General features: G+C 36.5%; 1 protein-coding gene across 1 annotated transcript in view; it reads right to left on the bottom strand.

The window, feature by feature from the left end:
- The window catches only part of LOC148949786 (3'-5' exoribonuclease 1-like), a 54,465-nt gene that overhangs the window by 4,131 nt on the left and 25,638 nt on the right, over positions 1-24,696 (bottom strand). The window contains exon 5 of the mRNA XM_089093747.1: positions 23,304-23,387. Coding sequence (XP_088949873.1) covers positions 23,304-23,387 — 84 coding nt within the window. The remainder of the gene's footprint in view (positions 1-23,303; positions 23,388-24,696) is intronic.

Genomic DNA, 24,696 nt, shown 5'->3' with positions numbered 1-24,696 from the left:
GTAATTTATGCCCTGGGGGCACATAAGGTTTTTTATAGAAACCGTTGTCGTAGAAATTTCAAAAACGGCTCATTTAATTGGAAATTGAAAGGGCCAGTGCCCTTTTTAATAGTAGAAAGTGATTGGAGGGAAACTAACCCCTCTCTCACGCCCACCATTTCCCCAAACCCACAAAATGAAAATTTTTAGATAACCATTTTGTTCAACATAGTTGAAAGTTCTGGACATTATGTCTGAGGATGACAAACCCCCCACACCCCTCAGGGCAAGGGTTTTAAGTTATGCTCTGGGGGCATAAAAGGTTTTTATAGATTGCGTTGTCATAGAAACTTCAAAAAGGGCTCATTCAATTGGAAATTGAAAGGGCTAGTGCCCTTTTTAACAGTCGAAAGTAATTGGAGGCAACTAACCCCCCTCTCACGCCCACCATTTCCTCAAACACATCCGATCAAAATTTTGAGATAGCCATTTTGTTCAACGTAGTTGAAAGTTCCGGAAATAAGGTCTTTGAGGATGACAACCCCCCCCCCCCACCTACAGCTCTTATGGTAAGGGCTGTAAGTTATGTCCAGGGGGCAAAGGTTTTTTATAGACAGAGTTGTCGTAGAAACTTCAAAAAGGGCTCATTCGATTGGAAATAGAAAGGGCTAGTGCATTTTTAATAGTAGAAAGTGATTGAAAGGCAACTAACCCCCCTCTCACGCCCACCATTTCCCCAAACACATCCAATTAAAATTTTGAGATAGCCATTTTGTTCAACGTAGTTTAAAGTTCTGAAGAAGAGGTCTTTGAAGACGACCTCCCCCTCCCCACTACAAACCTCCGGGCAAGGGTTTTAAGTTATGCCCTGGGGGAATATAAGGTTTTCATAGAAGGTGTTGTCATAGAAACTTCAAAAAGGGCTCATTAAATTGGAAATTGAAAGGGCTAGTACAGTTTTTAATAGTCGAAAGTGATTGAAAGGCAACTAACCCCGTCTCACGCCCACCATTTCTCCAAGACATCCAATGAAAACTTTGAGATAGCTATTTTGTTCAACGCAGTTTGAAGTTCTGGAAATTAGGTCTTTGAGGATGACATCCCCCCCCCCCCACAACCCACACGGCAAGGGTTGCAAACTATGCCCTGGGGGCATATAAGGATTTTATAGAAAGTGTTGTCGTAGAAACTTCAAAAAGGGCTCATTCGATTGGAAATTCAAAGGGCTAGTGCCCTTTTTAATAGTCGAAAGTGACTAGAGGGCAACTAACCGCCCTCTTACGCCCACCTTTTCCCAGAACACATTCAATCAAAATTTTGAGATAGTCATTTTGTTCCACTTAGTTGAAAAGTCCGGAAATTATGTCTTTGAGGATGAAAAACCCCCCACAGCCCCCAGGGCAAAGGTTGTAAGTTATGCCCTGGGGGCTGATAAGGTTTTTATGGAAAACATTGTCGTAGAAACTTCAAAAAGGGCCCACTAAAATTGGAATTGAGAGGGCTAGTGCCCTTATTAATAGTTAAAAGTTAAAAGAATGCCCCCTTCCCCCCACCCATAATTTCCCCAAACACTTCCAAACAACATTGTGGTATAGCCATTTTGTTGAACATAGTTGAAGGGTCTAGAAATTATGTCTTTGAGTATGACACCCCCCCCAGCCCTCAGGGCTAAGGTTGTAAGTTACGTCCTGGGGGCATAAATGTTTTTATAGAAAGCGTTGTCGTAAAAACTTCAAAAAGGACTCATTCCTTTGGAAGTTGAGAGGGCTATTGCCCTTTTTAATAGTCGAAAATAATCGGAGGGAGAATTACCAACCCCCCCCCCCCCCGGCACCTCATTTACGCAAAAAATTCCGAATAGCATTATGATATGGCCATTTCGTTCAACGTAGTTGAAATGTCTGGAAAATTATATCTTTGAGGATGACAACCCTTACCCTCATAACCCTCAGAACAGGGTCGTAAGTTATGCCCTTGGGGCATATAAGGTTTTTATAGAAAGTTTTTTCGTAGAAGCTTCAAAAAGGGCTCATTCGATTGGAAATTGAGAGGACTAGTGCCTTTCTTATTAAACGCATTCAATCAAAATTTTGAGATAGCCATTTTGTTCAGTGTAGTTCAAAGTTCTGGAAAAAAAAGTCTTTTAGGATGACACCCCCCCCACAAACCTCAGGGCAAGGATTGTAAGTTATGCCCTGGTGGCATATAAGGCTTTAATAGAAAGATTTGTCATAGAAACTTCAAAAAGGGCTTCAAAATTAGTCGAAAGTGATCAGAGGGCAAATGCCTCCCCCCACGCCCATCATTTCCCAAAACACTTCCAATCAAAACTTTTAGATAGCCCTTTTTTTCAACGTATTTGAAAGGTCTGGAAATTTTGTCTTTGAGTATAACAAATCCCCGCAGCCCTCAGGGCAAGGGTTATAAGTTATGCCCTTGGGGCATATAAGATATTTTTTTAGAAAGCATGGTCATATAAACTTCGGAGGGGGCTCATTGAATTGGTAATCAGACCCTCTAGTGCTCTTTTTAAGAGTCAAAGTGACCGAAGGGCAGCCATCTCCCCCCCCCCACACACACACACACGTCGTATTGTCCCGAAATGCATATAATTGAAATTTTGAGATAGTCATTCTATTCAAAATATCATATAACAAGGCTTTTGGGATTGCAACAAACCCCAGTAAATGGGGCAAGGCTTGTAAGTTATGCACAGGGGGTATTTAAGGTTTTTATGGAAGGGATGGTAGTTTAACTTTAGAAGAGGTTCAGTCTTTTTCCCTGAAAAAAAATATGTCAATATAAAACGAATCGAAATTAATTAAAAAACTTTTTCCACAAAATAAATTTTTCAAAAAAAGTAAAGAACTCCATTAAACCTAAAATGAAAAAAAAAAAAAATAGAATCAAACAATCTACCAAGCATACAGCTACCACAAACCAGTATCAATAAATAGATGAAATCCAAAACAAAGAGAAATTAAAATAAATAACAGAGTCAAACTCAAAACGAGAAGAAATTAATATTAGTGGGGTTATAAAACCCTATGCTTTCTAAAAGCTAAAATATAATTTGTACTTTACTGAAAAAAATTCTTTTAAATGTTTTCATTTTCATAACTTTAAGAAATAAAAAATTAATTAAGATTTTAAGGAATAAGTATCAGCATATGCATATTAAACTGACAATTCACATTTTTTCAGTAAATTCATTTGAATTTTTTGAACTTTTATTTAAAACAATGAAAAATAAACATAAAAACTTGAATGGCTTCACGTCCGGAACCGTTTTTATCCTACACACTCTGAGGAGTTTAAAAATAGCACCTACGTTTTAATTCTTACGTTGTGCGTTTATTAGGGTAAACAATTGATTTCCTGGCACGTGCTTTTTAAAGCATTAAAAACGTTGCCCAGCTTGGTGAATGAAGCTTTCAGAAATGAGCTCAAATACAAGCCAATAATTTAAACCTCTAAAAGTTTATTCAGGTAGCTCCTCTACTTTTTTGAAAACATTGAAGAAAAAGGAATCAAAATCAATTCTGAAACAAGTCATTCTGGGGGGGGGGGGATTATTTTTTAAATCTCTCTTAGGCATACATTAATGCCCTATTTCACCATAGTAGTGTCTTTTAAATGATTTCAAGGTATATGCACTCTCTTTATGCTAAAATTGTGTCAAATTTTTCATTTTCACGGAAATCAGGTTAATTCATTTCTCTTAATCAATCGCAGACAAACAAGCTTGAGAGGCACAGAGCCTCAGTGGGAAAGTTTGATTTCCTTTCCTGAGTAACAGAGGCTATCAATTTATATATTTAATCGGAAACGCCTCAAAGCAGACTTTCAAATTGAATGATACCTTAGATCCATCAATTAGGCTTCGAAATACTCTCTATTTCCAACCAGAAAGTTCTTAGGAAACACATCTTTAGTCTATTAACATATGAATTTATGAATGAAGCATTCATCATCCCAAAATCAATCTTCATTCATTTCTCTGTTCAAATCGCATACTGCCTGCAAAAGGGTCGCACGCAGGATGGGGGCTCACCTCCTTAATCCTAAATCTTCACATATTTCTGAACGATCAGAAATGAACTTCATCCGAACTATCAAATATAATTAGCTTTTTTTAGTATTAACCCTCTCTCGCACATTTTTTTAGATATTGGGTATTCAAAGTACTTACCTGGAAAACTTAGATAAGTAGCAATTATCACCCACTTGGGGGCTGCCAGCACATGTTTCACCCTTATAATCGTACTACTCAGGGCTACCAATCGCGGGAGGGGAATTCCCCTCCCCAGATTTTTGGCCCTTCTCTAGATTTTGAAAAATACATCTCTCATATATTTTCGTTAAAAAAATCGAAATAATTGCCCCCCCCCCTCTCCCAGGCTCCACCAGATTATGAATAATATATTTTTTTTTTGTATTTTCATTAAAGAAAAAAAAACTTATCCCCCCCAACATTCGTGAATTGGCACTCCTGCTTATAGAATATAGTCCATCCTTAGCGTAAACAGAAAATAAATCGAAATAAACAAAACATTATCTTACTTTATATAATTCGTAAGAAACTCCGTCTTTTTTAAAAATTAAATAAAAAAAACAAGTTTTTTAAACTGAAAGTAAGGTGCGACATTGAAACTTAAAACGAACAGAAATTATTCCGTATATGAAAGGGGCTGTCCCCTCCTCAACGTCTCGCTCTTTATTCCGTATATGAAATGGGCTGTCCCCTCCTCAACGCCTCGCTCTTTACGCTAAAGTTTGACTCTGTCTCACAACTTTATTTTTTAAAACAATAAAAAACTTTAGCGTAAAGAGCTAGGCGTTGAGGAGGGGACAGCCCATTTCATATACGGAATAAAGAGCGAGGCGTTGAGGAGGGGACAGCCCATTTCATATACGGAATAATTTCTGTTCGTTTTAAGTTTCAATGTCGCACCTTACTTTCAGTTTAAAAAACTTGTTTTTTATATTTAATTTCTGATCGTTTTTTAGTTAATGCAGCTTTTATTTGCATAAAAATTTTACTTTTCTTTTGCTAAATGAATGTCTTTACAAATTAACTTACGTAACTAACTTCTATATTCGTATATTTTTCTTCTGGCAAAAATTCAAAGTTGCAGATTTTTGCAGATATGAGCTTGAAACCTATGTAATAGGGTTTTCTGATACGCTGAATCTGACGTTGTGATTTTCATTAAAATTCTTTCACTTGTAGGGGATGTTTCCCCCTCTTTAAAAAATCGAGTAAATTTCCTCAGGCTTGTAGCCTTTGATGAGTAATACTAAACTTAATAAAATTTATATATTTAGAATCAGCATTATAAACACATTCTTTTGATACATTTATTGACATCAAAATTCCGTTTTTAAAAGTTTCGATTACTATTGAGCCGTATCGCTTGTTTTTTTATTGTTTTTTTTTATTACGTATATGTTATTACGTATATGAGGGGGTTCTGCCCTTAGTCAATACCACGCGCTTTACGTTAAAATTTAAAAAAAAATTTGATTCACAAACCCCTGAATCACAAAGGCCGTTTAATTAGAATAGATCGCTCTTTTGAAAGCACTAAAAAAAAAACTGTAGCATAAAGAGCGAGGTATGGACTTGGGGGAGAACCCCCTCACATACGTTATAATTTTTGTTCGTTTTAAGTTCTAATATTCCTTCTTACATTTCAGTTGAAAAAACTTGGTTTTTTTTTTATTTAATTTCTGATCGTTTTTTAAATAATGCTTGGAAATCCGGCACCCCCTTCATAGAAATGTCCCTTACCCCAAAGGAACATCCTCCACTGAAATATTCTCCAGAGTCCCTCCCGCCTCTAGCCCCCCCCCCTCCAGAAAAAATCCTTCCTGAAAATGGTTGTATACTTCCCAATAACCAATAAATAATGCTTCCAAGTCCGGCGCCCCCTTCATGGCGATTTCCCTTCCCCCATGAAAACTTCCTTCATGAACAGATCCTCCAACATAACTCCCGAGCCACCCTTCCCTCCCACTAGCAGAAAAAAACCTCCTGAAAACTTCTGTATACTTCCGAATAACAAATACTATATGTTAACATTGGGTAAAGTTCATATCTTTTAGCCCTCCCTCTGGGTACTTCGGGGGATTAAGTCATCCCAAAAGACATATTTATCATATTTTCGACCATGTTGAACAAAATGGCTATCTCAAAATTTTGATCGGGTGACTTTGGGAAAAAAATAAGCGTGGGAGGGGGCCTAGTTGCCCTCCATTTTTTTTGGTCACTTAAAAAGGGCACTAGAACTTTTAATTTCCGTTCCAATGAGCCCTCCCACGATATTCTAGGACCACTGGGTCGATACGATCACCCCTGGGAAAAAAAACAAAAAAACAAACAAACAAACAAACAAACAAACAAATAAACACGCATCCGTGATCTTTCTTCTGGCAAAAAATGGAAAATTCCACATTTTTGTAGATAGGAGCTTGAAACCTCTACAGTAGGGTTCTCTGATACGCTGAATATGATGGTGTGATTTTCATTAAGGTTCTATAACTTTTAGGGGGTCTTTCCCCCTTTTTTGAAAATCAGCCAAATTTTCTCAGGCGCGTAACTTTTGATGGGTAGCTCTAAACTTGATGAAAGTTAAATATTTGAAATCAGCATTGAAATCTGATTCTTTTGATATATCTATTGGTATCAAAAACCCGTTTTCTAGAGTTTCGGTTACCATTGAGCCGGGTCGCTCCTTACTTACAGTTCGTTACCACGAACTGTTTGACTTATGCACCAAAGGAATAAAACTAAACAATGACCCCAACTAGTTCAGATGGTAGAGCGGCAGACACCCAATCTCAGGGTCAAGGGTTTTGACCTCGACTTTTTTCTGTCAGTAAAAAGCAAAATATTGAGAATATATTTTTTTTTTAGCGTAAAAACTGCATTAGTGGGAGTAAAATCAATATTAGACTGTTTTACGCGCGCAGCTGGACAAAAGTTTTGACTAAAGGAGAGTAGGAGGGGGATCTATTTGCTTCGTAAATCAATATTTTTATAGTTATATTTTGACTAGGGGATTGAACTGAAACCTTCAGGGACTGTTTTGATGGGAGCGGGGGAAAGCCAAGACGACTACGAATGTTGTGTGTATTTTTTTTTATAGCAATTTTTCTGCGGTCTTCATAAACGAGTTGCCAGGTTCTTTTTTTTTATATAGAACCTTTATTTTTAGTTTCTTAATTTTTGGCTCTTTACTTGTGGCTATTTTATTTTTCATGACTGCCTCACAGGTTCGGCTGCTAGTTAGTTTATAGTGAGAATCCAATTGCAAAGTTCTTCTTTTTCTTTTTTAATGCTAAATACAGGAATAACACTATTCCAGTCCAGCTGGGAACAAATAGAAACAGGACGTCCTTAAATGGGACGGGTATAAGAAAAGGTTATAAGAAAATATCTCGGATGATGGGACTTCATAGGAGAGTTAATGGTTTTCATGAAATTGGAAACACGAATAGCACACTTAATTTATGGGGAGAATCCGTTGCGAGTTTTCGATCCGATCGAGTTTTCGTTTCTTTGGAGTTTTCGATTGTGTTTCGATTTTCGTTGTGATGGTGCATTATTTCTAAGAATTGGCCTACCTAGCTTTGTAAGTGTAATCATAACGAGTTTTATCTATCAAAAAGACTTTTTAAGGAGACTTAATTCCTTCAACTGACTAGAGCGCCATCTACATTTGTAAGCATGTTAAAAGAATGTTTAAGAAAGTCTACCTAGCTTTGTAAGTGCAATCGTAATGACTTTTACCTATTAAAGACTTTTTAAGAAGATTTAATTCACTTCAACTGACTACAGCGCTATCTACATTTGTAAGCCATGTTCAAAGAATCGGCCTACCTATCCTTGTAAGTGTAATCATAATGCCTTTTGCCTATCAAAAAGACTGTCTAAGAAGATTTAATTCACTTTAACTGACTACAGCGCCATCTACATTTGTCAGTCTGTGGCTTTTTGGATTACTCAAACGGCTACCAAAGGACTCACTGTCTATGGTGCTTCGAAAAAAGCTTGGATGGCGTGGAAAGAGAGACGGGCGGCAAAACAGACAGATGGCGATAGCCTTTCATATTTCTGAAGAACGTCGTTCTGACCGGAGGACGGCTGTGTGCGAACCAAGGACTCTTGTGAAACTAAGGTTTGCAAAGGTATGAAATTCCTCCCACGCTTTCTTCATCACAGCTGCAGCCAATCTTATCGTTTTCCTCTGATGAGCTTCCCCCATTATTACATCCTGAACAGTTATCAGCTCAGGTAAAGCTTCCAAATTTTATTCTGTGTCAGGCCTGATCGGTAACAAACAAAGTTGACGAGTTGGAGATACTGCTGAGAGACGTGAGTGTTCTATTGCCGCAGTTACCGAATGCTGGGATATCACTGACGAAATGGGTAGAATAAAAGGCTACACTAGCTACTTCAACACTCACCGTGATAAAGGCTTGAGTAGAATAGGAGGTGGCGTTGGTATTTACATTCGCAATGACATTTCGTCTAAGCCGTTAAATATACCAACCGATCGTGTCACGAAGTTGTCTGGGTAGAGTGCAAGCCATCCAAACTAACAAAAAAGTTCTCCTGTTTGATAATTGCATCTGTGTATTACCCAGAGAGTGCAGAGAACAGAAAAGAGCTTATCAGCTACTTACAGACCTACACTGACAAACTTCGTCGTGCCCATGCCTATCCTGGCTTCATAATAGCTGGCGATTTTAACCAGACAAACAGACAATGTGTATCTAGTGTCCTTGATCTGAAACAGGTAGTTACCATTGCTACGCACCAGAGTGGCAGTACACTAGACCTAATTTTTACAAAAGTGAGTGATAATTATTACTCCCCTTGGTCGTTAGGTCCTCTCCAGAGTTCAGATCATTATGTAATCCTCCAGCAAGCCAAAAATAACCAAACGAAGCCAAAGAAAACTAAAGTGACTATTCGTCCGCTTAACCCTCAATCAATCTGCGATTTCGGTCTGTGGATCGGGACTTACTGCTTCGACGACCTGTATTCAATAGTAAAACTGAATAGTTAAGTTCAGCAGTTTAACTGTCTTCTGTTGGAGATGTTTCACAAGTTTTTTCCGCTAAAGTTGCAGTGGTAAGTGAGTCCGATAGCCATGGATCACAAGCGATCTCCAACAAATGATCAAGATGAGGTGCAAGCTGCACAGTTTCGGAAAAATAGCCGCGGCGGCGAGACTTAGAAACCGAGTCGTGGCCGTCAATTGTTTCAAGCGAAGAAATTATGTTCGGGAAAAGGTAGTACCCCTTCTCGAAAGTAGCAGGGGAAAGTGGCATTCCACAGTGAAACAAATGACTGGCAAGTCGGTTAACAGTGAGCAAAAAAACGAAGCCTGACGGGTCTCTTACGAGCGCTTCAGACGTGAACGAGTTCTTTGCTGGCACTTGTACCACCTACCCCTCAATTACGGAGGCCGAACTGGTTAATCTCTTAGTCGATTGTGAAACTGACGAAATTAAGCAGTTTACCGAATTTGCTGTTTATAAAGAACTTAAAAAACTAAAACTAAACTGTTCTTCCTACCATGGTGAGTTGCCGGTCAAACTTATTCACGAATATGCTTTGTTTCTAGCCAAGCCACTGGCATCGATCATCAATGAACAAACCTTTCCTGATGCCTGGAAGCGAGCCTATGTTCGCATAATACCCAAAGTTAAAGGACCTAAGACATGTGATCAGTTAAGATCTATTTCGATCACACCGAACTTTGTTAAAGTTGCAGAATCTTTCATAGATCAAGAAATTCTCACACAAATTTCACTGTCACTTGACCCCTTCCAGTACGGTTACTTGAAGGGATGCAGCACGTCTGTTTATTTAGTACGGCTTTATCACCTAATAGTTGAATGGGTGCAGTTAGGAAGCTCTTTCGTCGATTTACTTCTGGTAGACTACAGAAAGGCATTTGTTTTGATTAAGCATCCTCTTGCCGCCCAGAATCTCAAGTCAATGGGTTCCCGTAAGCACATCCTCCTATTGGTAGTTGATTTCTTACGTGTTGGGTATAAAAAAGTGTACGCCCTTTTTCCCGGTGGTATTGAATCGGAATGAGTGGAAATTGCATATGGTGCCTCACAAGATACCAAATTAGCAGCTCTTCTTTTCCTGGCTGTTATCAACTACGTCCTTTCTGGCTTCGACGATCGCTTTAAATTCGTCGATGATTTGTCTGCACTTCTTAAATACCACGTAAAGGATTCGCAAGCTGTAGTTCATTTTGGCCCAAATTTTTCGATCAGTTTAAATCTCAAATTAACGAGCATAAATCAAATGTTTTGAGGTTTAACCCACTTAAACGCGATTTTACCTGCCCCGCGACTTTGTTCCCTTCTGCTTCATGTGCGACTATTTTGGGCGTCGACTTTTGTGTGAATTGTTCGTTCTCTATTCACGTACAAGAGCTGGTAAAGAACGGACATTCTGCTACACGGACACTAGTGGCGATGCGCCGCCTAGGTTTTCCAATATATCAACTGAAAACGGTGTACCTCACTTTTATTCGACCCATCCTTGAATATGTGTGTCCCGAATGGGGCCCACAAGTTCCTCATATAGATATATGAAAACCAGCTGTAAAGGTCATTCTTTGTGACAAATATGTAGATTACAGTTCCGCTCTGAAGTCACCTGAAATACCAAGCCTTCGTGATCGCCGTTTTCAGCTGATGATTCTATTTGGCCAGTTTTTATTGTCTAGTCCTGTACATCGGACAATATTACCCCCTGAAATGCCTGTCTGCGCAAATACCAGAAGCAAGAGCAAGCTTATGCCCATATCGTGCCGCACAAACAGACTCAGTAACTCCTTTGTTCCTTTCCTTACAAGTGCTTTTAATAAAATGTAGTGAAGTGTTTTTCATGTAAAAAACAGCGCCTTTTAGTTTATTTTGTTAATGTGTCTATGACAGCTGTTTTCATTAAACTGATTCTGATTCGGTTTTTAGATATTAGTCTTTTAAGCTGTGTGTAAATTATATTAATCTGCGATTAGCGATGTTCGATGAGTTGAGGCTGCCGTCCAGACCCACTTATGCGTGGTAGTTTTTGCACGTGTTAAACTTAAAACAATTTTTACTTACATGCAACAACTATATTTTAAAAATATAATTATCGAATAATATAATATAATTACAATATAATTAAATATAATATAATCATTTTAAAAGTATAATTATATAATTATCGTGTATTTTATTGGAATAAAAAATAAAGAAAAGCGTATTTTACTGTTGATATATTACCCTATTAACTACTTTGACTATACGCTAATAATACTGCTGCTGGCAACCCATTGCCACATTGAGCCAGCTGAGGCCAAGACAGCTACAGATAATTTTCATCTCCCACCCCTGTTTAAAACTGCACTCTTTACTCAGTCCCATGAAACTCCATCACTCCTAGGTTTTTGACGGATTTTGTCAATTGCTACAGAACACGGTTCATTGAATAGAATTTTTATTTATAGGCACAAATTGATGTAAAAAAAATGATATAAAAGATGCTTATTCATTTATTAAGTTTTCTTAAAGAATTTTGAGTTCATTTGTGCAAATTCCATTGGAGTCTATCGCTGCTTACGGCTGAGAGTTTTCTTATAGTCGTTCATAGCATGTACACAGCCATTAGTCAAAAGGTTCGTGGTAACGAACTGTAAGTAAGGAGCCAACCGGCTCAAGAGTAACCGAAACTCTAAGAAACGGAATTTTGATACCAATATATGTATCAAAAGAATCAGTTTTTTATGCTGATTTCAAATATATAAGTTTCATTAAGTTCAGTCTTATCCATCAAAGGTTACGAGCCTGGGAAAATTTGCTTGATTTTCAAAACACCCCCTCAAAATAATTGAATCTGGATGGAAATCACACCATCAGATTCAGTGTATCAGAGAACTCTACTGTAGAGGTTTCAAGTTTCTACCTGCAAAAATGTGGAATTCCATATTTTTTGCCGGAAGAACGATGACGGAAGCGCGTTTATTTATTTTTTTTTTCAGGGGTGATCGTATCAATCAAGTGGTCCTAGAATATAGGGAGAGGGCTCATTCGAAGGGCTAGTGGTGTTTTTAAGTGACTAAAAAAATTGGAGGACAACTAGGCCCCCTCCCACGCACCTTTTTTCTCAAAATTGTCCGACCAAAATTCTGATGTAGCCATTTTGTTCAGCATAGTTGAAAGGCCGAATAACTGTGTTTTTGGAGATATCATGCTCCCCCAGCCCCTGGGGAAAGGTCTTTAAGTTACAAAGTTTGTCCATTGTTTACATATAGTATTTATTACAGGGAAGTATGCATACATTTTTCGGGTGGGGGAGGGGCGAACTTTCTGCTGGTGTAATCTTAACTGGATTTGGATAGAAGAACTATGAATTCCCAATGAAAGGCGATATACAAAAACTGAATGAATTATCTAAGATTTTATTTTTATTATTTACAAACAGATCTGCCCAGCGTTGGTCAGAAATGCTTATAATAATTACATCATATGCTTTTGGTACCCATTTTTAGTTTTGGCATAATTCTACATGAGGTGCTTTTCACTATCTTGGAAGGTAGTTCAGCTAGGTGATTGAAACTTCTAGAAATGTTTCCGGAGTCTAAACTATGCCCGACAAGGTCTTCTGAAATATCTACCTTCATCCTTCTCCCCTCTAAAGGGGGGAATGCCACCATGAACGATCAGCGACATTTGATGAACGACACTGATCGTTGACTTCCCCCTTTGACATTTGATGAATCTGTGCAAATTTTGTGTTTTAAAAATATAATCTTCAGAAATAGATCTACAACACACGCAAGGGCCAAGGAAAGTTTTCTAAGCCTCATAACTTTGCTAAATTCTGATTTAAATGGTTTTATTGAATTTGGAGAAACGTGTGAAATTAAATAATCAGTTTTGTATTTTCAAAACCTGAAGTGAAAGAAAATCAGGTTCAAATCAAAATTAAGAAGAAACTTACTTTGTTCCAAAGTTAAAAATGGTATAGAAGCCGTCTTCCAAACAAATCGTCAAGCTTAGAAATAGAAAAGGAGTAGAGAATGAAAAAAAAAAAACACCTTCCCGGGGCCTAATTTAGGCTCTAAATTTATTCCAAAAAATTTCATTCTCCTAATGCAACTATTTTCTAAGATAGTAAAAAGCCCCTCATCTAGAATTTTACCATAGTTTGTCTTATTATTACTTATGACCAACTACCCTCCTCCAAAAAGTCCTCCTTATCTCTTCTTGCCCGTCTCCTTTGATAATAATAATAATAATAATAATTTATCTATGCCCTCTATACATATATGATGTACACAGAGGAGTATAGGAAATAAATGAAAAGAAAACTGAAAAATGCAAAATTACACTTCTAACGAAAAGGACGACAACAAGTAGCTTATAATACTCAAAAATTCATGAATATATAACAAATAGCTTATGATAGCTCATTAGTGCATAACTCTAAAAACACTCATAAAACGTAACGCATAAACACTCATAATACATAACGCATAAATGGCTGTTTTATTGAAACAATGGCGACAAAACTATTTTTCCATTAAACGAGCAAATTAAGGGGAAATTTTATTCTGTTTTCTCTAGATTGTCTAAGAAATCGGTCGTATTGTTGTTCCATTTTAACATTAATATCAAATATTCCGAATTTTGGTATAATATACCTATTTTGAACCATAGTGGAATTCCAAGGAAATATTTACAAAACCGGAAAAAGTACACGCGGATACGCTTTTTATCCCTTTTACTTGAAAACTTCAAAAATGGAACACTGAAAAATAGATGAGGTGCAAACATTGAATTATAAATTATAGCAAGTCTTTGTTTATCAAAACAACCTTTCACCCTGACTAGCAGGCCATAAGTTTTCCCAGTACAGACGATAACACCAACTCCCGCGTAGCTGTAATTGTTGGGCCAAAAGGCAAGCCAAGGTAATTAATAGAATCATTATTAAAGATATTAAGAGATCCCACCTAATTGAGTGATGCTGGAAATCACTGTTATTGCCTGTCACTAGGAGTTCTGTTTTAGTAGGTTCAATCTCTAATCCTATCTCCCGCAGATGTGAATGCAATATATTAATTGTATTCTGTATTGATACTAAAATGTCCGAAAATAACAAAATATCATCAGCATACGACAAGTGGATAATTTCGTTACCGTCAATCACATATGGGGGTAGGTACCATGCGGCTATTATAATTGCGTAATCATAAATAATAGCGATAAGAACTGACCCTTGTTTTACTCCACGACGCAAAGAAATACGGTCTGAAAGTTGCCCTCCCAAAAAAATTCTCACAGATGAATTACCATACCAACCCGTCAAACACTAGCTTATAAATGGATTCACTCCACTACGCAACAATTATTAAAAAGCGTGGTTACGCAACATACTATCAACCGCTTTTGAAATATCAACTCCACCCACAAATAGTTGTTTCTTATATTTATGATGGTGTTCCAATATTTCTAGAAATATTGTTTGTGCATTTTGAACCCCTACACCACTTCAAAAACCCAATTGCATGGTCCCCCACATCCCATTTTGTTTATAAATATGGAAGTACAATATTTTCAAAAAATTTACTAATAACAGAAAAAAGTGCTATAGGTCTATACGATGAACAATATGAAGGATCCTTGCCCTTTTTGCGTATACAAACTACTCTACCTTCTCCCATCAAAGAAGGGACATAATGCTGGATTACTAATGCTTGATATAATAACTTAATATGTTTTACTATTTTTGAAGTACTATGCAAAAGGTGTTATGGCAACAAACCATCTGAACCTGGAGACATCCCGCATTTTGGTGATTTTACTGTAGTCAGAACTAAAGATGGAGAAAAATAAACCAGGTTTTTATACGGGTTCAACGAAGAAAAAATGCTTATATACCAATTCACGATAACTCACTTCAGTTGATGGTGGGTTGGACGAAAATACTGAAATAAAATGTCCATACCATTGTTCCAACAGGATTCTGTCTGATATATCAGCTGATGATTGCGTTAATCTATTAACCTCATTATAAAGTAACTTTGGATTATTCCTAATTTTGGTTGATATATCTTTTACTTGTTGTTTCTTCCATGTTGCCACTAACTTTATATATTTCTTTTTTGTTGTTTTATCTATCTGGAAAAGGGGGCCATTTCTCGGTCGGTCACATTGATCCCAAATATGATACCACAGCCGATATTTCTCTTTTGCTTCGCCCAACCGAGGTATTACAGACTATCCCTTTTTGTGTATTTTTACGGACTCTAATAACAGGAACTGCAACGGAAGTCGCAACTTCCATAGCATGAACTATTTCAGCATATTACATATCTAATTCCACCGAGTGAAATTTTTTAGACTGTGATAGGAGGTGAAAAGGAATTCTAATTCTACTGAGAATATAATCTAATATGCATTCATATAAGTTTACGTCTATCCTATCCCATAGCTGTTTTTGAAACCATTTCGGCCTACAACGCATATGACAAATAACATTTAGAACAACAGACACTTCAAGGTAAGAATGACCACTAATCAACATTTCATCCGATACTTTAACAAGAGACTTTTTTAATGATTCAATATCTGAGATTATGAAGTCCAAATTTGCCACACAACCTGAATTATGAACATAAGTGTAATTTCTGCTATTCGTTGCCACAGTTAGATCTTTCGGAAGTGATGATAATAAGCTCTGGGACCACGGTAAACTAGGAATAGTAAGGTCAGTGTTAAAATCGCCACAAAGCAAGATGACTTTACCAGATGCTCATATTTTATGAGAAATTTTTTAGACACTTGCACATGCTTTAGCAAAACGTTCGTTAGATTTTTCGTTTCGGTAATTAGTAGGGATATAAACTGCAAGAAATACGGCATGGCCTAGATCAACCGCAACAAAAGTATCATTCGTTTCAAGTAAAATACACTTAAGGCTCTTATTTACTCCAATCATAATGCCGCCAGAGGGACGACCTCCTGTGATTTGAAGAACTCGTGTTCACAAGGAACTTCCAACTGATTACTATTAACGCCACTTAACTGGTGCTCTACTATACACACTATTTCGAATGACTTGAGTATTTCGACTAAAACTATTAACTTATCTCTTGCTCCATTTATGTTCTGAAAATAGAGGTTTACACAGTCTGGTTCGGTGCAAAGGTCCATACCTGTGGGGGGGGGGGGGTATCAGCCTCAAGCTTGAGTGCTCGAAGCACCGACAGGCATACGGATCTTCCGGTAGAAACCAAAGGCATACGGCTCTTTGGTTTCTTCCTGTAGAAACAAAAAGGTCTCACAATCAAAATATGGTTCCATCCGGAATCGAATATGAAATATGCTGTGTGTAAAGCAGAAGTAGTAATGTTAAACCATATAAATAGGTTTCATATAAATTATGATTCAAATGTGAGTGCTCAAATTTGCCCAATCCCCCTATAATAGCTCCTACCCCTCTTGGCTTCCTCGTCTGTACAAAAAGCTTTGAAATAGCTAAGGTTAACAATATTAAATGCTAACCCTCCTTCAACAAACCCCTTTCTCCCCCATACTGTTCTTAATTATCTCCTACCAGAGAGGGTGATACGTGCTACAAGCGCAAACAAAAGTGCAAAATATTTGCTATCCTCTCCCTTGCAAGCCCCCTGACACCCATCTTGATCTTTTCATTCCGATTGGTTACACGTATCAATTTTCGGCCCAGTTCGTCAATTTCTATTGAAATGCGAATCAAACAAACGAATAGAGAAAGCGCTTTATTGTTTACTTTTCTATGGAAGTGGGGGATTTCTACTTTGACGGGATTTGTATGAAAGAGCGGTGGATTCTAAGGAAAAGAAAAAAGGGATATGAAAAATTGAATGAATAATCTATTTGATAATTCGTTTCTTGGGAGATGAGGATTTCATTGGACAAAAAAAAATTAATTATATCCTTAAAATTTATTAATTATTAATTAATTTATTAATTAATTAAAAAAAAATTAATTATTAATTATAGCCAGTATTAAAAAATACTGGCTGTATTTTGCCAGTTATTTGTTTAGAGGGGATGTGACGCCTCTCGACTTTGTGTATGGGCGATTTGAAAAAAAAAAATCATTTTGATCTTTAGATCATGAGTACAACTTGATCAATCAACTCATTAATAGACGGAAGAGACACTTCTGTAAAAAAAAAGAGGAAATAGAGGATTAACAAATTTAATGGACTCAGGTCTATACTTCTATGCATGTAAAAAGAAAAAAATGTTTTTTTAACTGAAAGTAAAGAGTAACATTAAAACTTAAAACGAACAGAAAGGTATCTGAGGGGGTTGCTCCTCCTCAACACCTCGCTCTGTACGCTGAAGTTTTTAGTACTTAAAAAAAAAAGCTTCTTATCGTTCTAATTAAACGAACATGGTGTTTCAGGAGCCGTTTTCACAGAATTGGGACAGAATTCAAACTTTAGCATAAAGAGCGAGGTGTTAAGAAGGAGCAGTCTGGCTACACCTCCACAGAGAAATTCCTCTTCCTCACGGATTTATTCTCTAGAGTCTAGACATCTCAACCCTGGTGAAAATTTACCACAGACAGTTACCCTTAACATCGCCATGCGGAAAAGTGAATCGGCGAAGAGAAAGCAAGACATAGAAGAATTTGGTTTAGGAATTCTGGCAAATTCCCCCCCCCCCCAGTGTAAAATTTTCTTTGAAAAATTCATCCCTTGAAAACTTCCCTCCCAATGGAAAATTATCCCCGTGGAAAATTACATCAGCAGAAACCCTCCCCACCCGAAAAATGTATACATACTTCCCTGTAATAAATACTATATGTAAACAATGGACAAACTTTGTAACTTAAAAACCTTTCCCCAGGGGCTGTGGGGGAGCATGATATCTCCAAAAACTACACCAGGAAAATTACACCACGAAAATATATCTTTTTTTAAACATTTACTTCGTACCCACTCCTTCATTCAGTTCCCTTTATAAATTATACATAGCCGTGTTTAAGAGGCATCAAACCTCACGTGTTTAAGAGGCATCAAACCTCAGTAGGAAGCGAAAAATTTCCTTCCATCAATAACAAGGGCTGTTACCAATTACACGTTTAATAGAAAACCACCCGAAGAATAGAAAATGGAAAGCTACTCTAAATCCATCAATTAAAGCACATTAAGCTTCGAAATCCTCTCCATTTCTAACTAGAAATAGAAAGTTTTTTTTAGAGAGAGAGCTCTTGTCTATTAGCGAGTAGATTGATGAAGGACCACTTGCAATTCAAAAATTTTCTCTCGGAAAGCTTACCTAAGATAAATTAAAAGAGAAATATTTTTTCTTCAGAGGGAGAAATAATGAAGTAGATATTCAACATTGTAGCTGTGGAAGAGAAACATGTCTAAGAAACATGTCTAAGAAAATGCAATTTGATCAGAAGCCTCTCGGGAGGCAAAATGTAAAAGTCAGGTTCCAAGGCATAGATTTATAGCTGAAACAAAATGTCTAAAAGCCTAAAGCTTAATGAATTTGGTATAGAAACTGATCGTTCATGGTGGGATTGTTATATATATATATATATATATATATATATATATATATATATATATATATATATATATATATACCACTCAGAATAAAAAGAGGTTCTGTATTCCTACTTAATTATGGGAAAGATACATTTTTCCTAGGAGGGGCGGGGCTATTAGGTATTTTACTCAGAAAACCATGAATATTTTCTTATTTTATGACAAGATTTATCAATATAAAGAATATTTACGAAAGAAGGAAATATACCAGTAGAGGGGGGGGGGGGGGAAGAGGGTCTGTAATCCCACCCAATCGTTGGAACCCAAACAAGGGAAAGATAAATCTTCCATAGGAGGGGCGGAGCTATTAGATATTTTACTCAGAAAGCCATGATTATTTTCTTATTTTATGACAAGATTTATCAATATAAAGAATATCTATGAAAGAATTAAATATACCAGTAGGGGGGAGGGGGAAGAGGGTCTGTAATCCTATCCAATCGTCGGAACTCAATCATGGGGAAGGTAAATTTTTCCAAGAAGGGGCGGGGCTATTAGATATTTTACTCAGAAAGCCATGATTATTTTCTTATTTTATGAAAAGATTTATCAAACAGTTCGTGGTAACGAATACTCTAAAACTAACGAATACTTCAATAGTAACTGAAAATCTAAAAAGCGGAATTTTCACTACCAATAGATACATAAAAAGAATCAAATTTTTATGCTGATTTCAAATATATAAGTTTTATCAAGGTTAGTCTTACCAATTAAAAGTTACGCGCCTGAGAAAATTTGCCTTATTTTTCCAAAAAGGAGAAAACACCCAATAAAAGTCATAGAACTTTAACGAAAATTACACCATCAGATTAACCATATCAGAGAACCCTTCTATAGAAGTTTCAAGCTTATATCTGCAAAATGTGGAATTTTGTATTTTTTGCCAGAAGAAAGATCACGGATGTGTGTTTATTTTTTTTTTTTTTTCAGGGGTTATCCTATAAACTCAATGGTCTTATAATATCGTGAGAGGGTTTAATCGAAAGTAAATTGAAATTTATAGTTCCATTTATGTGACCAAAAAAAGGAGGGCAACTGGGCCCCCTCCCATGCTATTTTTTCCCAAAGTCACCCGGTCAAAATTTTGAGATAGCCATTTTGTTCAGCATGGTCGAAAAATACAATAACTATGTCTTTGAGGATGACTTAATCCCCCACAGTCCCCGGGGGAAGTTCTCGAAGTCATGAACTTTGCCCAGTGTTTACATATAGTATTGGGTATTGGGAAGTATACAGAAGTTTTCAGGGGGGATTTTTTCAAGTAGTTGGGGGGGGGGGTGGATGGGGGTTACATGGGAGGATTTTTCCATGTAGGAAGTTTTAATTGGGGGAGGAACATTGCTATAAAGGGGGCACCAGATCCCCCAGTACTTTAAAAAAAAACGATCAGAAAAAAAAAAAAAAAATTCAACTGAAAGTAAGGAGCAACATCAGAACTTAAAACGAACATAAATTATTATGTATATGATTGGGTACGCCACCTAGTCATTACCTCACTCTTTACGGTAAAGTTTTTTATTTATTCTAATTAACGGCCTTTATGATTAAGGGGTCATTCTTAAAGAATTGGAACAAAATTTGAGCTTTAGCGTAAAGAGCGAGGTATTGACTAGGAGGCAAGCCCTCTAATATACGTAATAAAAATAGACGAATATAGAAATAAAGTTACGTAAGTTACGTCAGAACAAAATTTCAAGAAAGCCATTTAGCCAAAAAAAGTAAAATTAACATCCAAATTTTGTTTTAATATTCATGTACGGTGAGCCAGAATCAAAGCTGCATCAATTCAAAAAATTTCAGAAATTAAATAAAAAAAAAACAATTTTTTAACTGAAAGTAAGGAGCGACATTAAAAATTAAAACAAACAGGTATTATTCCGTATATGAAAGCGGCTGTCCCCTCCTCAACGCCTCGCTCTTTACGCTAAAGCTTGACTCTGTCTCACAACTTTTTTTTTAAAAAATAAAAAACTTTAGCGTAAAGAGCGAGGCGTTGAGCTCCTTTCATATACGGAATAGTTTCTGTTCGTTTTAAGTTTTAATGTCGCTCCTTACTTTCAGTTAAAATTTCAGTTACTTCAGTTACTTTCAGTTGGAACCCAATCATGGGAAAGGTAAATTTTTCCAAGAAGGGGCGGGGCTATTAGGTATTTTACTCAGAAAGCCCTGATTATTTTCTTATGAAGATTTATCAATACAAAGAATATATAAGGGAGAAGGAAATATACCAGCAGGTGGGAACAAAAAGAGTCTGTAATCCTACCGAATCCTTAGAACTAAGATGAATTTTTCCTAAAAAGAGAGAAGCTGTGATTTCAGCTGTCATCTGTGGTTTGTCCTTTGCACCCAGTTCGTAAACTTTGGGCTAGTGTCGTCAACGGGGGGGGGGGGTGTTTGTGTTTTCAGTGTCCGTGTTCAGTTCTTTCAGAACCCACGTTCAAACACGCTTTTCTGACTTGTTCTAATTTTGAAGAATCTGTATCCAACACGCTTGGGGCCCGTAAGATGACAACGCTTTAAAACTTCGTTGGGTAGAACACGGAGGACCTGAAAATGATTTTCGTCGAACCTGCTTACAATATGCTATAACCGCGACACTTGAAAACGAAACTAAGCCAAATTTTCCTAAGAATTTTCCTAGAAAATTTTCCTAAGAAAAGAATAATAAAATTTAAAGATGAGATTCAACTTGTCAGAAGGCCCGCTTTAATAAGTGGATATCCACCAGTGGATATCAGTGGATATCAGTGAAAAAAATCACTAGATTTTAGTGATTTTATGGTTGTTAGTGATCTTCTTCAATAATCTAATGACTTGAGGGCTGATTTAGTGCTTTTTTTTATGCAATATAAAAATCACTAGAAATAGTGATAAATTATTGGGATGGCAACCCTGGTTGGAGAAGAGAAACAGGTCTAAGAAAATATAATTTGATTAGCAGTCTTTCAGGAGCAAAAATCTAGAAAACCGATTTTCTATCCACAGATTTATAGCTGAAAGATGACCTGTTTGAGCTTTAACATTGACAAAATATAGTATACAGACTGATCAATGGTGGGATACTTCTTTCAAAAAGAATTCTTCAACTACTACAACTATATTTCTAAAATAAATCAACAGAAACTTGCATTATAACTATCAATGTATACAAAAACTGTATACAACTAAAAAATAAATAAAAAAAACCCGTCAAACATAAGACGATCATAAATTACTATTAATGAAGAAATGAAACCTAAAACTAATAGAGATTAAAATAAATAATGAATTTAAACTTGAGATCGAAATAAATTACTAAAAATAAAAGGGGTGTTGCAGGCCCTTCAACTCCCCAAAATGGTTTGACCATGATTTCCGGTTTTCTGAAAAAAAAGCAAATACATTTTTTTTTTTCATTATAACGTCAAATATTTTAATACAGCCCAAACTCTAAAAAATAATTCTTCTCCTATTACTGTATTTTTTAAGATTAAATTTAATTTTATAAGCCTAATTTGTAAAACATTTCTTCAAAGGTTTCTTCCTTTGTAATACATTCCTTTCAAATAAAAAATAGAAAGAGGTACATGGGAGTTACATCACTCTTTACGAAAACAACGCTAGTGCGTTGCCTCTTATGTGGAAAATCAATTGGCTAAACTGACCTTTCAATATAAACTGTTTATTTTTAGCTTTTAGTAAAGCATAAATGACACTCAAACTTTCAGGGGGTCTTATGGACGGCAACAACACACTTGTTCACGGCAAAATTTATAAGCATAAAACATTTAGTGCAATTAATTTAAATATACATGTTTTAAAAAGAATTGTTTAAAAAATAATCTCTAATTCATACAGAAAACACGACTGGGCAAGCAAATCTTTCAATTTGTGAAATCTTCATAGTTTTGGGTAAAGCAAAAATGACACTCGAGACCTTTAGGGTTTCAGGGGTAGCAAAACCACTGTCATTTTGGGTAAGCTATGTTCATTTTAAGTTTGACTTCATTTTAATTTTTTGCTCAGTTCTTTTTTAGTGTCACTTCTTTATTGATAGTAGTTTTTGCTAGTTAGGTTTGACGTCTACTCATTTTAAGTCTTAAATTCGCTCTTTACTTTACGCGAAGAAACTTTATTTTTTGATTTAATATTGGTAAATAATTATGATCTTGTCCTTTTGAAATCAACTTTTGCAAATGTTTTTAATTCCTTTTTAAAAATTTCAGCAGGTTTTCACGTCACTGTTGCCTAACATCGACGACTGCCAATATTTGATATCGAGCTTGGGCACGCCAATAATCAATGAAAAGTCTGAGGAAGTAAATTTTCCATTTCTTTATAAGACTTATAATCATTTTCAAACTTTCAAGTTATGCATTCCTCACAAAGAAGCTGTTTTAAACAGAGAAATATCAATATATTTTCAATATATCAATATTCAATATATCAATCAACATTTTTTTAGGGATATGGACGCAAGAGACCTCTGGGACATGGGCCTTGACCCAGAGTACATGGGTCCGCAGGTACAATAATTCCGAAACCTGGCACGGGATCGTTAGTGTTTGTTTGTCTTTCAAATTAATATCAAGATCTGGACACTAACACACCTCATTATACTTGACTACTATACTTGACCTTACTATACACTATGGACACTTACTATATATATTACTTAATTTTACTATGCTTTATCACACTTACCCTTCTTGTGTCATAGTAATTGCTGAATATCTTCCTAATATTACACCAGGTCAGAGCAAACTCAGGAAAAGTAATACCACATAGCTACAAGAAAAAAACAACAAAATATAATTGAAGCAAATAACATAGCTAGTAACAATAATAAGCATAATCATCGACACAACGTGCAAGTTCAAATGTAAGACTAACCCGGAGGTGTTAAGCTGTCTCTTTTCAGACTTCAGTGATTTTTGGGGTTTCCTAGTGGGGAAACCCCAAAATCCGCAATCATAATGATTGCGGATTGAAAACGAGTCAGATTCCAAATGTGACAGTACTGCATAAGAATCAATCAAAATTTCAAAACAAATTTTCAAAACATGATCAAAATCAAATTTCAAATCATAAACAAAATCAAATCAAAATTTCAAAACATGCCCCCCCCCCCCAAAAGTTGACACAGGTAAAGCTTTGGGAATCGAATTAATTATTTTTTTCAAGATTGTGGCTGGTGCAAAAAAGTGCATCATTGCATATATTAGCTAATTTATTCATTTTTTCAACCTAGGCAAAAGACCCTAATGCCAGACTGCATATTATTGCATTAATTATAATCAGGATCCCCCCGCCTTATAAATTTACTTGCTGGCAAGAGAATTTTCGTAGAAAACGCCTCTTTTGTGGGTATTTTTAGGGGGAAAATTGAGAGATACAATCAATTTAGCTCCTTATATTCTAAAATGTAAATAATTCTCTGGTTATTATATCATTTATCTGGGAGTAAATAGAAGTTTAGCCTAGACATAAAGCTGTTATTAACAAATCTCAGAGTCCCGAAACCAGTAAATGGTTTTGTCCTCCCCTGACCCCCCTTCCCAAAAGAAAATCGAAATTTTTGAAGCATCATTAGGGTAGCTTCTACGAGCTCACAGCTTCAATTTAATTTTCTAACAAAATGTCAGAGAGGTAAATAGAACTCCCCATTAGCATGTTGCTGCATAAAACTAGTTCATCAAAATATATTCATTAATTTGCATCGAAGTCAAGACACGGTGATATGGGCGCCCATAAGCTGAATTTTAGGAGGGGGGACCTACCTGATCCAATCGATCCTTCCAATGCTTTATGGGCCTAATATAAATCTCAAAACAAAAATATAAAGCTGAATACTTCAGCCAGGGGGGCTGGAGCCCCCCACTGCCTCCTCCATATGGGCCCCCAGGCATGGTGACCACTGCCCCCCCATATGGGCACCCATGCATGGTGACCAGCACCATTGACATTATCATCACCAGTACCAATCAAACAGCAGCAGTACCATTGAGCCACAGTTTTTCGCGTCAAAATAAACCATTCCGTATTTTGTGTTTGCCTATGTATATTTTTTAACCCACGAGTTGGGCAAGCAACCTGG

The sequence above is a fragment of the Artemia sp. Qi Xiang Cuo genome, chromosome 8 (genome assembly GCF_049724085.1).
Source record: "Artemia sp. Qi Xiang Cuo chromosome 8, ASM4972408v1, whole genome shotgun sequence".
NCBI classification, from domain to species: domain Eukaryota; kingdom Metazoa; phylum Arthropoda; class Branchiopoda; order Anostraca; family Artemiidae; genus Artemia; species Artemia sp. Qi Xiang Cuo.
Note: the sequence above shows the minus strand (reverse complement) of the source record. Positions and strands in the feature narration are given on the sequence as shown.